Source organism: Hippocampus guttulatus, chromosome 4 (assembly GCF_054856545.1).
Source record: "Hippocampus guttulatus isolate MCC_2025c chromosome 4, RoL_Hgut_1.0, whole genome shotgun sequence".
NCBI lineage: Eukaryota > Metazoa > Chordata > Actinopteri > Syngnathiformes > Syngnathidae > Hippocampus > Hippocampus guttulatus.
In genome coordinates, this window is record NC_141264.1 from 6,681,965 (window position 1) to 6,697,555 (window position 15,591).

General features: G+C 39.0%; 1 protein-coding gene across 2 annotated transcripts; it reads right to left on the reverse strand.

Moving 5' to 3' along the window:
- Positions 1 to 239: 239 nt before the first annotated feature.
- On the reverse strand, positions 240 to 15,591 carry hsf4 (heat shock transcription factor 4). Of its 2 annotated transcripts, XR_015100703.1 has the most exons (14): positions 15,081 to 15,591; positions 13,021 to 13,129; positions 12,802 to 12,929; positions 12,583 to 12,707; positions 11,597 to 11,672; positions 10,959 to 11,026; positions 8,996 to 9,095; positions 7,412 to 7,527; positions 6,131 to 6,367; positions 5,942 to 6,062; positions 5,119 to 5,184; positions 4,854 to 4,950; positions 2,129 to 2,686; positions 240 to 682 (listed from the first exon to the last, which is right to left on the reverse strand). XR_015100703.1 is itself a non-coding variant. In XM_086109173.1 (13 exons), the coding sequence occupies exons 1-12, from the start codon at positions 15,204 to 15,206 to the stop codon at positions 4,891 to 4,893; spliced, it is 1,332 nt and encodes a 443-aa protein (XP_085965299.1). In that variant the 5' UTR covers positions 15,207 to 15,591; the 3' UTR covers positions 240 to 2,686; positions 4,854 to 4,890. The 2 variants fall into 2 exon arrangements, 1 of the variants encoding a protein (XP_085965299.1); XM_086109173.1 differs by having other exon boundaries at positions 240 to 2,686.

A 15,591-nucleotide genomic window follows, 5' to 3' on the forward strand; every position in this document is an offset into this window, starting at 1 on the left:
ACCACGCGCAATTCAGAGTTTTGAAGTTATTGGACATGTGTTTGGAATGTGGGAGTAAACAGGAGTACCCGCAGAAAACCCCCACACACACCAAGGCAAGAACATGCAAAATCCACACAGGATTGTTCAAAGGTTACATTCGAACAAACATGCATGCATCATAAATGACGTATGCATCAAATGAAGATATAATTCAAAACACAAATGCCATGAGAATGTCTCATTCAAATATCCCTTTTCTTTCATTTATTAATGTTTTGTTCACATTTGAAATACATATCCATAATTTGACCCTATGTAACATTGCACTTTAGTCTTTTTATGAAAGCCTTTTAACACATTCACATTTGCAACTGATGATGGCCCACTTTAAAAGCATTGAAACACGAAAATCTGTTTAATGGTAGTCATCAAATATTTTGGCGTGTCGTTTATTTAAAAATATTAGAAAGCCTATGATGAGAGATGACACATTCAATTCTGTTTTCTTTTCATAGCGTAACAATGCTTTTTGGGGATGCCAGGCTCTTTCTTTTACAGCAGTCATATTGTCACTTGGTTTGCTACAAATACTTAGCAGCATGCAACTTAACACACGTCCATTCATTTCCAGTGCAAATGGTTAAATATGAAAAGAGGATAAATAAAGAACCCATCAGCAGCTCAATGTGTGTAGTCACTCCTGTAAAACAATCAAATTGTTGTGAGGAACAGGAAGATAAATGCTGTCTTAAATGTGCTGTACACTTTCAGATATACAACTGTATTTTTAGTGCAATTCCACGTCTTACACCAAAGCTGACATACACAGGGAAGGAGGGTCGACGTCACAAATATCTACAGTCCTCAAAGCAGAAGGCACATGTTTTCTCTTTTACTCCTTTTTTTTCTGGTCATTTGTCAACTTGAGTGGACTTCCATTTTCGTGACATCAGGTCCAAATGGAAACAATTGATACACTGATCAATTATAAGGCATAATATAGTTCACCAGTAGTAAAAGTTCCATCAGTGAAACGTTCACCATATTTTAATGTAAATGGATGCCCGGTTTCTGATCCACAACAGTATGCCAAATGAAATCCTCCTCCAGGTCACGTTCCTCCTGCTTTGAGGATTTTGAGACAGGCAGTCATTCTCATTCTGCTGTGCATCTTACTTTGGTGTGTTCCACTTCACCACTCACAGTTGCTCTTCCCTACATTCCTACGGTCATCCAAATATTGCATTCTGTACAGTATTGCACAATTCATATGATCTTTTAAGAACTTCTGCTCAAGGATACTAGCACTAAAACTATCAAAGATCAATCTATGCAGTGTTGCTGTTTTGAACTGAACGACATTACATATGAGTAAATTAGGGTTTTTGTTTTTATTCCAAAGAATAAATCTGCACTACTTCAATTTATAGATATATAAATGATGAAATGCTCAAGAAACCACCTCACTGAACCCATATTAAAACACAGGAGGAAATTTGAAACTAGGAAAGGCAGTGTCTAAATATCTGATATGTTTGTTGTCATGAAGGTCCATGTGGACTTTATCAAGCAAGTGTAGAATGACAGTATTTATAAAATAACAAAATACTGCATCGTGTATATAGTTTGTGCAAAAATGCAGTGTTACTGTTGTTTTGATCAAATTGAAAAGTCTATCAGTGATTATCCTTGAAACCAAACATGTAAATAGACAAAATTACCCTACCTACCCGTCTGTCCTACACATGTACAGCATATGGGCTTGATATTAAACCTCCTACAGTATGTCCTACCGAGACTTAGAACTGTTTCTGAATAGATTTTAAAGTGGCTTGATTCCATATGTTCACTGAAGAGTCTTCTATTGTACTAAAGACAACTTGCCTTTCATTAACATTCATCCATCCATCCATCCATTCAGCCATTTTCCAATCCGCTTATCCTCACAAGGATCGCGGGCGTGCTGGAGCCTATCCCAGCTGTCTTGGGGCAGTAGGCGGGGGACACCTGAAACTGGTTGCCAGCCAATCTCAGGGCACACATAGACGAACAACCATTTGCATTCACAATCACACCTAGGGACAATTTAGAGTGTTCCGTTAACCTGCCATGCATGTTTTTGGAATGTGGGAGGAAACTGGAGTACCTGGAGAAAACCCACGCAGGCACAGGGAGAACATGCAAACTCCACACAGGAAGGCCGGAACCAGAATCGAACCCTGTGCCTCTGCTCTGTGAGACCGACGTGCTAACCAGTTGATCACCATGCCACCTTCATTAAGATTAACACACAAAATTGTATTGATTGCTCCTACATCTTTTTTTTCACACACACAAAAAAATCATACAGAAAAAAAATACAGTGACGCTCTCACACCCTGTTTTCTCACACTCAGATGATCACAATGTTCACTTGTACATTAGTAATAAAATGATTCTAAGAGGTAAAAGTCACTTCCATAAGTAGGAATTCCCTCTCACAGAAAGACTAAAGTGCTCAAGCCAAGCATGCACTGTGTGCACGTAGCTGGTAAAAGAGTTGATATACTTGAAGCAATCCATTCAAGAAAAAAGACATCATTCTTACAAATATGATCATTTCTGCATTTCATAATAAAACTTATGCAAAGAAGGCAAATATAATTCAGAGCTTGCCCAGCCTGTAGGATCAAATTCATGCAGGGATGTGAGATGTGTCTGTGGCCTATAGAGAAAAGTATCATTATTAGGTCCACACAAAGCAAAGCAAGAGATTGTACTGGAAAAAGTTGCCACTGAAAGGATGACATATTTTTACAATTAAAAAGATGATTTAGAAGTATGTTGTTGCTGTCTGATAACCATAGACGTCACATTTCTGCTTTGTTTTCAATTTTAAAGTATTTGGAACGGATGTCCATTTTTGGGACAGAGGACGAAGTGAGTTTTTTTACGGAGGACTAAGCAAGGGTGCAAGTGGGTTTTCGTCCGTCCCTTTAATTGTCCCTAATCGGGTTAAGTATGTGGTGACGGAGGCAAAATAACAAGGCCAAACATTGTATTTTCTGAAACAGCACAACCTTTTTCATCTCGTTTTCTTTGCAACACTGCCACCTAGTGTACATTCAGAGGACATAACAAAGTACCTACGGACACCCATTTCACTAACACTCAATCCATTTAAGAAAGTTGGCCACTAAGTTTTTTAACCCCCCCCCCCCCCCCATTTGAGGCACAGATTTTATACGATATATAACGTAAAGTTTATTTATTATTTTATTTCATAATAGTCGCTAATTTTGTGTTATGAAATACTAATGCAGAGTTAAAAGTGTGATATTGTTTAATTTAGCAAAACATGTGTTTTGTGTTTTATGGACAAAGCGTTTCTCTTGTGAAGTGATACAAACTTTGTGGTGAGCGCCTCTATGAAGAAGAAAGCATCCTAAAATCCATAATACTTGGTCAGTCATTTTCAGAGGTTGATGTGAGCATTAAGTAATGATGTTAACATAAATTTTGATGACCATTGATTGCAGTTTTGGTACATCGGACGACTTTTACAGTCCTTGATTACAGATTTGCATCACTGTATGGCAAGTGAGAAAGGACAATACATTAATGTCGGCAATTAGAGGTATTTGAACCGTTTCATACAAGATTCCATGGGAGCCATAAATTCTTCGGAATTACTGAAATGAATATTAATGTTATTTTCTTTCTCTTTTAAATTCTGTAGCAGATGATTGCTGAACCGGGTCAAAGTGATATGTCAGCAATTCCTCCAGATAGTATGTAACTTTAATATTAACCATAATGTCTGCAAATAATATCGTACAACTGAGCGAGGATAACATCACACAATCTAAAGAAATCGGGTAAGTATGGAGCAAAGTAAGTGCTGTCTCGTCCGAAGGTTATTTTGTATATACCTGTATATATATATATATATATATATATATATATATATATATATACACATTCAACAGATTTTGCGCATTAGAAGCGAACATGCACTCACAGCCACTGTTTGAAACAAGAGAGAATCTGTCCAGAATTTATTCAAACAAGGACGAGCTGATGTAATCATGGCTTCCTATGACAGATACAAGCCATTTGAGTTCCTGTCAACTTTTAAGGATAGGTAGCAAGGTGAAGTTTTTTTTTCATTTGCGTAATTCACAGTTTATTTGCCAGTTTGACTGACGTTCCCCTGCATGACTCAATTAGCCCTATTCAGCGAAAATGTACCTTTACTGTCTATCAGCTCCGCAAAAGTAGTTGAGTTTCTAGTTGAAACCAGACCTGACTTTTAGCAATCATGTAAAATCGATCACTAAAGACGGTGGAGTCACGCATTGCAACATGGGCTAGGCCAAGTCCGCCTCAAACCCCAGCCGCTGGCCAAGAATCCAAGAGTAAGAATCGTGGGAGTGGAGCAAAAAAAGGCTCCGGGGCCATGTCTCGATCTTCCCGGCATCCATTAAAAAATTCAAATGAAAATATGGAGTCCTCTGATGGTTGCAGTTAGTATACTTTTGCAAGCATGTAAGATAAAAGGACCGGATCAGTCCGTGCCTTTGTTGTGCTATTATAACCAAATGAAAGGGTGATACGCTTGGTCTGAAGCCTAATTGCATGTTTTAAAAGACAAAGTTGGCAGCCAATAGAGAAATGTTTTTATCATGATGCTATAATAAATGGCTGCTGTTACACAGGCCATTCAAGAGAACACAGACAATCTAATTGTGTTCAAATGTCTGAATCATCATAAGTTTGTCATCAGCAACAATATCATAATGCACTGTATTTGAATAAACATGGAAGATATTTTAAAACAAATATATCCCAACAGTCAAAATCCTAATGTGATTATGTGGCAAGATTATTACCTTCCATTTCAAAAAGGACCACTCACGCACAAACTGATCACTGTTTCTCACAAGTTGATGCTGGAAAAGCCTCAGGTTCTTGGTTTTGGAAGACATACTGTGAAGTGACAGACACATGCACCGCAATGCGAGTGATTTTAATGCTCACTCTGGCATGGAAAAGATGACTTGGGAAGTTGATGAAATGGACAAAATAGCTAACACCTTTGAGGGAAACATTTTATTATAGAGGAGTAAGGATGGACAAAATGCACATTCAACTTACTGATTTGAGGCTGGACTCCATCTCATTGAAGCTCCATTCAGTCAGTGGAAGGTTTACATTGAAGGGCTGCAAAAGAGACAAAAGCTGCGGCAACATATCTGGTTTGCAGGGCAGGGAATAGTGAAAGGCCAAATACTGTGTAAGTGCAGTGGTTATTTTAGAATTGTACACGTACGCAATGGATATAAGAAGTCTACATCCCCATGTTCAAATAAATTATTTCAAAACCTTTTCCACCATTGATGTGGAAATACATATTTCCGTATCCGATAACATGTCCAACTCAATTGAGAATTTTGACATAGAAAACCTACTTTGAAGCATGGCAGTGCCATCATCATCTTTTGGGAGTGTTTTTGGTTAGCTGGGACTGGCGCCTCACTCAAGATAAAGCAAATTATGAACAGTTCCAAATAGCAGTCAGTGTTTGAACAGAAATGTCAGGCTTCTCCAAAAAAGTTAAAGAAATGTAGGTAAAAGCGTACTAGAACATCTGAAATGTATTTTGGATTCATCAAAGGCTCTTTAAATGGTGACGGGTACTCACTGACTTCTATTTAACACAAATTTGAATGAAATTAGTGAATGCTGGACACAGTCACATCTCGGTTATAAAAAGGTCAACCTCATTATATCAGTTGTTCATTTTTACTTCCCCTCTCTAAAACAACAACAACAACAAAAACATTACGAAAAAAACACAATTGAGTTGTACAAGTTATAGGTCTCATTTCTCGAGATGACAATAATCTGGTATTTGAAAAGGGGTGTGAAGACTATTTACAGCCACTATCAACGTGTGTGCATGCCTGTGTGTGCTTACGTCCATAACAGTACTGGTCCCTGGATCCATGTTACTCTGTTGATGGCTCCTGAGTATCAGCTGCTGCAACTCCTCCAAGCTCATATCCATATTTTCCACTGCATCAGAAGCACACTCCACTCTGCAGGCACAAATACACACTGTGACAAGTTGTGTGTGCATAAACATCTACTGGATGGGAGCGCGTACCTTTCTATCGTAGCTCTCTTAATCCTCCTCTCTGTCACTGAGGTGGAGGAGCCTCTCCCCTCCAAAACAGATTGCACCATTGCGACAGGAAGGACAGGAGGTTCTGAGGTGCACACCTCACAGGAGGAGGTCAATGCCAGAGTGTCTCCTACGCCAACACTGCCTCCTTTCACTCCTGCTCTCACTCCTGGACTCACAGGCTCTTCTTTGATCAGCATCAGGCACTTTTCCCTATGACTTAAAAAAATGAGGGAAATTACATACAAAGTGGTCTGTGTATACTTTTTTTTTTTAAGGCTTGCTACAACTATCAAAATGAAAGTCAATCACAAAGCATCACCACCGATCCTGTAAGTGTTGGTAATAAAAAGCCATTTACCATTTAAGTTGTAAATGGCCAACCCTCAATAACTAAATTGACAAATGAAAAAATACATTCATACATACATACATACATACATTTCAGTCATACAATACTATATTTATTTCATATTTATATATGAATCATGGACTGGTCCAAGGCCAGACCTGTCATTCTGGAGGCTGTGATCTGCAGATTCTCTCGCATGTCTCAAATATGTCTGACTGTCTAAGTATGAGGTTGATCTTTAAAGAGAACAGGGCTCCAATGGGCAATCCGACAGTTGTGGTGTTCTCTGGCAAACACTCCTTTGACTGTATATTGCCAAGCTATGAGCAGAGGCTCTGCATATGCATGCCAGGCCCTCAGTGAACCTGCTTCTATCTAGATTTCTTTGGGCAAAAACATGCACACAAGTGCCCAGCTGGGTGCCAATTTTCCTCTTGCCTCCTGTTCGTCTTTGCACAATGAAGCAGAGAGCGGTACTGCTACCTAGTTTAGTACTTTTACTGTACACTTCGACCATTCAAGCAATTCTAGCCTGTATTTTGGCATTTCCTCCACATTCTCCTACTTCCACTGAGCTGGGAGACACAGCAACATATATATGCATGTGCCATTCTGAAGAAACAGCACTCCTTGAACAATTTCTGTGGACAGCAAATGTTATGCCTACAGTGCCAACATACCAGTGGCATGCAGTGAGATCAGTGACTGTTATGGGGATAAACTAAATAAAGAACCTAAACAATCACCTTCCAAGTTTTTTGTTTGTTTGTTTGTTTTTAGCAGGTGTGTTACCCTTTTTAGCAATTTCAAACAGCTCTTATCCATTTGTTGGGAGTTTGTGACTCATGTTGAGTAGGATGACAGGAATTCATGTTGAGAAATATCCTGCTGCCGATATCAATTTCACTCACCTGGTCTCTTCAGGCTGCATTTGTAGCATGCTGGCTTGAGACATGTCTGTTACATCCGATATGATCGGCCCACCTGTCAGCCCAGTGGTAGAACACGAAGCAGTATCACTGGATGGCTGAAAAAGAAGAGCAATAAAGTCAATTGAATTTACTGTACAGAATGCATGTAAAAAGGTCTCAGCGATTCATAAGCCCACAGGTCAATGTGATCAACAACCTCTTCTGCGGTCTAAACTACCCATCCCTGAAAAACAAGGAGCAACTCAGAGAAAACACATCTGTGCAGAAATTGAAGAACCCTTGTGAAGAGATCACAGAGGAAAGAATAGTAATGTTTTTTCTCAGGCAAAGTTACAACATTAAGGTGCTCACACCTGACCGTATCTCTCACTAAGCACTGTTTCCATCTAGTGTTGATATCACAAACCAGCTGCAGCATATAGGCCTTGATAGAAAACATAGGATTTGTCAAATTTTTCCATGATGGTGTGTACAATTCATCTTTCATGTAAACCAGTGGTGAGTGTTGGATGCAAAGTACTGGTAACTTCAAAGCACGGTCAGAAATTTGGAAACCATACAGTTACATACGAATTGGTGACATCAGTTTGATGCCACTAAAAATAGCAATTCTTTAATTCAATCCCTTTTGTTAATTAAAAAAAGTAACGCGCGCACGCACGCACGCACACACACACACACACACACACACACACACACACACACACACACACACACACACACACACACACACACACACACACACACATATATATATATATATATATATAGTATTCTGGTTGAGGTAAGATATTTTATAAACTTCAATTTGCTAGATTAGCAAATAAGTGTATGGGAAATATATGTGAGTGTTATGTCTGTGGAAAGCTCTTTGATCAGGGCCTTAAAATGAAGCTGCACTGTTAGGTGATCCACTCCATTTATTATTTTAATCACATTGGCTTTTCATCTGTCGGACTATGATGTGTTTTTTTTGATTGTTTGTTTGTGGATTTATTTTTTTTGGGTGGGGGGACGGACTGGCGATATATGGAGCCCAGGCCGCTGACGGATGATGGCCAAATTTTGTAATTTTATGCGTGTGTGTGTGTGTATGTGTGTGTGTGTGTGTGTGTGTGTAAAAGAGCCTGTGCTTACACTCAAAATCGCTATTCGTGTTTACATCAGTGAATGGTGTTAGGATGGATTCACATTTTGCGCTATTTTGTAAAAATGCGCCATAATCCAACAAATGAATAATGTAATTCTCAAAATGTTAAATGGTAAATGGAGTGCACTCAAATAGTGCACTATCTTCATCATTAAAGTATATAAAAGGAAATGCCAGAAAAAGGGGTTGTTTGCCTCTCAAGGAGTGTGGAGACCTTTGTAAACTAATACCGAAGTACGTATTAATAATCAAAGAATATTATTGCCATCACCATAATATGTGTCACTATAGTATCTTGTTATTCCAGTTGCTATTTATCCCAGTACATTGAGTTTTGTTCATGAATATAAGGAATCTGTAAATATAGGGCAGCTGCATAAAATGCAACGTGTACAATTTGAATTTTCTCTCACCGATTGTATGTAGAAGGGCTCTTGTATTTGCTCCATTGGGTTAGTATGGCTGAACTTGGAGGCAGGGGGGCTAATGGAGCCATCATCCAACATCAGTGGCCTGAACAGACAATGAAGTTTCAATGTTAAACATCTGACTCAGAGCAGTGTCAATATGCTGAAAATCTCTTTTTGGGTCAGTTACTTAGTTAGTTAGTTTGTTTGGTTTTTTGTATATTTGTTTGTTTGTTTGTTTGGTTGTTTGTTTTAACTGACTGGTCAGTTGGTCAGCCAGTTATTTGGACTGTAGAGTATTGAGTAACGTCCTTGAAGTACGAGATGACAAAAGATTGAACACATTTGACACAATTGATTATAATATGGGTGGGATTAAATGAAACAGTCCTGAAATGGTTAAAGTCCTACTTGGGAGAAATTTGTTACTTTGTGACCATTGGAAGTTTTGAATTTGATTGGTCATGACATGTTGGAGTCCCTCAAGGGTCAGTCCTCAGACCCCTGTTGTTCAGTCTGTATATGTTACCTTTGGGTCAAATACTTCAATGTTGTTATGCAGATGACTCACAGCTATATTAATCAATATCCCCAAATGACAGCAGTTCAATTAACGCACTGTGTCACTCTTGAGAGCAACTGGTTGAATCGAAATTTCCTTCACCTCAACCGAAACAAAACTGAGGTAATTGTTTTTGGCAATAAAGAAAAGGGGAGTGCTGTTGGAAAACACACGCAATTTTTCTATCCTAAAGACCAAGTCTGAAATCTTGGGGTGCTGATAAACTCACACCTGAAATTCTGCAATCATATCAAATCAATCGCTAAAATAACCTTTATCAGCAGAAAAACATATCCTGACTGAAGGATTGCATGCTCCAAGCAGACAAGCAGAAACATATCCATGCTGTAGAATAGATTTTAAAATTCTGCTACCAGTTTATAAATCAATGAATGAATTGGGTCTTGAAACTTTGCTGATTGAATGTACCCATTAGGAGCTCTGACATCTGCTGACTTGGGTCAGTTTGTGGATCCCAGAGTTCAAAGTAAAAAGCTTAATTTAGCTGTTGTGCTGTATACAAATGGAATAAGCTACCAGCACAAGTGAAATCAGCCCCAAGTGTAAATGCTTTTAAAATCAAGTTAAAACTTTGCTTTTTTTCTCCATGCCTTTCTCAAGTACGCATGTTTCTTTCAGCTCTTTCAGAAACCCACTCTTATTTCTTTACTTTGAAATGTTTTTAGGCATTTACCGTTAATGTGTTGAAATGTGGTCAATATGTTCTTTTAGTTATTTTTGGAAGCTACTTTAGTTTTTCTGTGCTTTGCCGATGAATGTCATTAACTGTTGTGTTTCTAAAAGATTGTAGGTGTTGTTTTCTTGCTTGTGTGAAGCACACTGGGTTGCCTTGTGTATGAAATGTGCTATATTTTATATTTTTATATTTTTTTATTAAATCCTACTGTGGTCTGGAGTTGTGCTCATAATGAATGATTTACTCATCGGATATAACCGTGATCTCCCAAATCCTGTTGCCAACTCATGGTAAAGCATGAGACATCATTGCAACTTTGCCAGGTGGCATGCTGACCCTGAAATGTCTGTTCTCTTGTCACCTTTGTGTGAGAACGGGCCTTTCCCACTGCAAGGCTGAACCAGCATTTTACATACATTGGCTGTAGCAGGGTCATGCACTCTACTCTGCCTTCCATCTGTGCGTGCGTGTGCATGCGTGTGTGTGACTGATTCAGCACTTGTCGCCATTCACACAGCCTGATGGTTCAGTTTGTCAGCTGAGCCAGCCCTTCCTTCTGCCCTACTGTGGCCCCATTTGTCTCACTTTTGTTGATAGGTACCCCATGTGTTTGTGTGTGCGTGGATGTGCATGGGTGAGTGTGTGTGTGTGTATGTATGTATGAATGTATGTATGTATGTATGTATGTGCGTGCATACGTGCGTACTCACAGCTTTCTCTTCAGGCTTACAGTGCCGGGTGTGTTGGACTGCATCTGGCTGAACAGAAACTGAATTAGCTGGCAAAGAGAGAAAAGGCACAGCATGAATCAGCAACCCTCTCTAAGCTTTCAATCTCTCTCTCTCTCACACACACACACACACACACACACACGCACACGCACACGCACACAGACACACAATTATATGTAGTGGGACTGGCTAAGGGAAAGGTGTTGTGGGAAATTACATTTAATGTATGTACAGTATACATATGTTTGCATGGTGATATTGACTAAAATGAGTCAAATACAATTGCGATTCATAAGAAGTGTGTGGCCTTCATTACATGTTTCTATTAATGATCAATAAAAATGAACATCTGAATGATAAAGAAATAATATTTCAAGTATCAGCATTGGGCATAATAGCTGATTATGTGTGGAAGTGTTTGTTGATTATGGCAGCTTGAAGAAAATGTGCATTCTTCAGAAAAAAAAGGGATGATGATGAAGGCAAATATGGTCAACTGCTTTGTGCACGTGCCTTCTTTGTGACTGATATAACACTGGCACAATTGTCCATCAAGGACATTTCATCAACTGCCTATTAATATGAGTAGTCCTATTCTTCTTATCATATGGACTGACCTTGTTCATGACCTTCTGTTGCTGTGTGTGGTTCTGTCTCAGTGAAACCACCTCTCTCCACAGAACCTCATTCTGCCTTCAAACAGTACAAGAAAAAGATATGATCACAAGCTCAAGGAAACAGTTTGTATTAATTTCAATGAATGCAAGAAAAATAACCCTTTTTCTGCAGTGATGAAATGATACAACGTTCTACACAGCCCAACTATTGTGTTCGTATTTCTCTTCTTTGTGTTCTTGCATGGCATCCAAAACTGTTTACGTTCATGGCAAGCTTGCTGTTAACATTTTTTGTGTCATCTGTTCGTTATGTCTCAAGTGATCAAATTGTTTAATAGTACTGCACAATTGTTGTTTGTGGAGCCATCCAAACAGAGCTTTGTGAAATAATCATTCTGGGTTCCCGTAGGCATTTTTAATTCTGTTGAATGTTATTATCAATAGATCAGGCTATTGAGGTATGAAAAGTAACCTAGTTTATTCAAATGTGGCTTCAAACACTTTTCAACTGTATGCATGTGCATGCACAGAAGTGATCACTGTGTGTGTTATGTGCGTGCGTGCGTGCGTGCATGCGTGTGTGTGTGCCAGTCAGGTGAGCAGGTGAACATTCTCTACTCTCATGAACGAACAATGCTGAATACAAAGAAACGGCAGCACACAAAGAACACAAGGCAGCAATTGAACAACAATAGCCTCCAGAGATTTAAAAAAAAAACAGCTCTGTCATTGCACGAGTTGACGTTACAACATTGCAACAGGAGTTGGGTTTTTTCAAGCATGCATATTTTGAACGCTTGTACTTGCAGAATAAGGATTTTTTAAAATGAAATCCTGATTGAAATGTCTGTCTGACATCCTTAAGCAAAATCATTTTTTAATCTGTGACAGAATTTTAGCTCTTCATGAATTTGCTTCTGTTTTCTGTATTAGTCTGCTAGCCTTGTTCCAGGATCATGAGGAGCACACTCAAGCTGTCTACTCACTGCTTCATGTCCTGCATCTGACACTCCATGTTGTCCTGCTGTGTTCTCAGTAGCTGAACTTCATAAAGCAGTTTACTGAGGTCCTCTTGGCGAACTTTGGTCTCTTCGCTCTTCACTATTGATACCTGCACACATGGTCTTTCTGTGACACTGAGGTTTTTTTGGGGGGGGGGGGCACAGGATTCTTTGTTCTGTGAATATTTCATGTCCATACAATACCTTCCTTTTGATGTGTTCCAGCATATGTTCATGTCCCTGAAGGAAGTACAAATGTTGGAACTCTGTATCATCTCTCTCAGGCTTGACCAGACCGCTTTGCTCAATATTTACAACTTTTCGAAAGCCGTCTAGACACGCGGGCAAAGCAGAATACCAATGCATTAGGAAGAAAAGTGTGTGGGGGGGAAAAATATGAAATGAGAATAAAAGAAGACTCACACATGTTGAGCTGTCGGACAAAGCTTGCCATATTATTGTGTTTAAAATACTTTGGTAGAACTTCCTTCGCAAAGCGACCCTGGTCAAACACATGGAAACTGGTCCCAGTCTGAAACAGACAAATGCAGTAATTATTGTTATTAAATTTTTTCATTCAGAACTTGTGTCCAATGGAGTCACGACACATGCAGGATTACATCTACACTCAAAGGATACTTTAAAGACGCATGATATCTATCTATCTATCAATCTATCTACAGTGATCCCTCGCTATATCGCACTTTATTTATTGCGGCTTCATCACATCACGTTTTAGTTTTTTTTCCAAAGTAGTTTATTCAGAAAAAAATGCCGAATGACTCGGAGGTTTTGTACACTCTGTACGCATGATTGGTTCCCGGCACGACGTCTCCTGAAAAGTGATGATTTTGGAAGGAGGATTCTACCTGACGCAGTGTTTTACTGTTTGCACTGTAATTTGTCTACAATCACCCTCATTGGGATTCGGAAAGCAAAAGACAACACTGCACAAAGAAAAAAAAATATCCTGATGGAAAATTGTACTTGCAGCCCTCTACGAATAAGTGCAGTCTTCCCATTTCTTATAGGTCACAAAATGTCATTCACATCACAACAATTATCTTCACTTGCAATGAGCAATTTCAGAAAACTTTTGATCAACCTGACACAAGCAAACGATAATGTCGAACAAAGCAGAGAATTGGACTCTCTTATTTACATGGATGTGCCAAAGTATTTGGGACTTGTTCATAGAAATGAGAAATTGCTTTTTTTCAGGTGTCCAAGTGACATAATAATGTGACAATTGGACAAGTTGTTTTTGAGAAATGAACCAAATCAACTGAGAAGAACTGAGGATGTCAGAGGAAAACGCATCACATGACTGTGTGGCAGCTGTCTTGACCACTATAACATCACACTACCCTATCAATGCCATTAAAATGACAAAAATGGTTGTCAACCAGCAGACAGACGCTCCAACCAGCTCACTAAAAAAATTGCATGAAGTTGGTTGTTTTGTTTTGTTTTGTTTTTGTCATGCAAAATGAATTTGTTCATGATCGAGGTCTTACAAATGCACGGCTTTGACAACGATGGACGTGACAGAGACAGTACACGTGACCGTTTTTCATCCAGGGTTTCTTGTTTTTTTGCATAGGGCATTTTCTAAGCAATACCTTTTTCTTTCTTTCTCACATTCGCTGGCATAGTGCCAAAACATTCTGTCACAATTTTTGTAAATGTCATAGTTTTTCACAAATCTATAATTTTGGTCAGTCCATATGTGTGCGTGTTATTTTTGCAAATTATTCACCAAAGTGTTGAAAATGGTTTGCTGTCTTTGGCGAAGTAATGTTGAACAAACGTGCCATTTTTGGGGTTTTCTGAAAAGTGATGATTTCGAAGGATTCATCCTGCCGCCAGCAAATATACATTGCCTTTTTTCTATATTGTATGAGTAGTATTAGTGGTACTATTACAGTGTAAAGATATAAAATATATCACAGGGAGCAAACTGAGAGAAAAAAAAAGTAATGACTGCTGACTTCATTTTCAATCCTGCAAATTCACAGGAAAGATTAATCAACCCTACGATATGGCATAGCATTATCATGAATTTTTTGTGACTTTTATTGTGGAAATTCTAAAATTACGAAATGAGCTTTTCTTTGTTATTATTAATATACTGTATATCCTAATGACTCGCTGCACTGGCTTATAGCTAACCTGTAAATGAACGATAAAAGGTGTTAGCAAGACATTTTTATTTTAATACAAAGACATTTGTATAAATTGTACATTAACATATGCGTGTGCTGTTGTTGTTGTTCCTTGATTAGAATGAAAAAAAAATGCCCTGTGTACTTGACACCTATTCATTTGGGTGGTCCAAAGCTGACACGTTATATTTCAGTTTTAGTTTGACATGGTATTATGGGGAACCAATTTAACTGTATGTCAAAAGCAAGGCTTTTGAAGTACAGAGTAATTTGAGCCCTTGTTTATGAGTGTCCAGGAGATGATTTTGGGCTACTTACAGCGCTCCAGCAAATTAGGTGGTTGGTATCCGGATCCTCCACTAGAGTCCACAATTTGGTGAGGAAAGCCGGAACATTGCTGGTGTAGCTGCCATCGACACCCAAAGCACCTGGAGACTCCTGCATGCTGACTCGCTCCACTGCCACAGCCGCCGGTCACGACAGGAAACCAGAGGAAGGAAGGCCTGTATACAGTGTGTGCGTGTGCGTGCGCGCGTGTGTGTGTGTGTGTGTGTGTGCGTCTGCGTGTGTGTGTCTGTGTGTGTCTTCCAAGTCCCCACACTATTCCATGTTGGAGAAATCCACTTGTGGAAATCCGTTACTGATATTCCCAAACTGGCCGCAGTCTATTTGATTCCATGCCTGTCAAGCACAAGCTCACCTTGTTTATGTCATGTCCAGTTTTGTTTTTACCTTCGTTTGTCTTGACTGCTTTGTCAAATATTCTTTAAATATCTGTATTAATCTCTTTGTAGGGGTTTTCAGATGCCTTTGATCTTTCTGTCCTCTC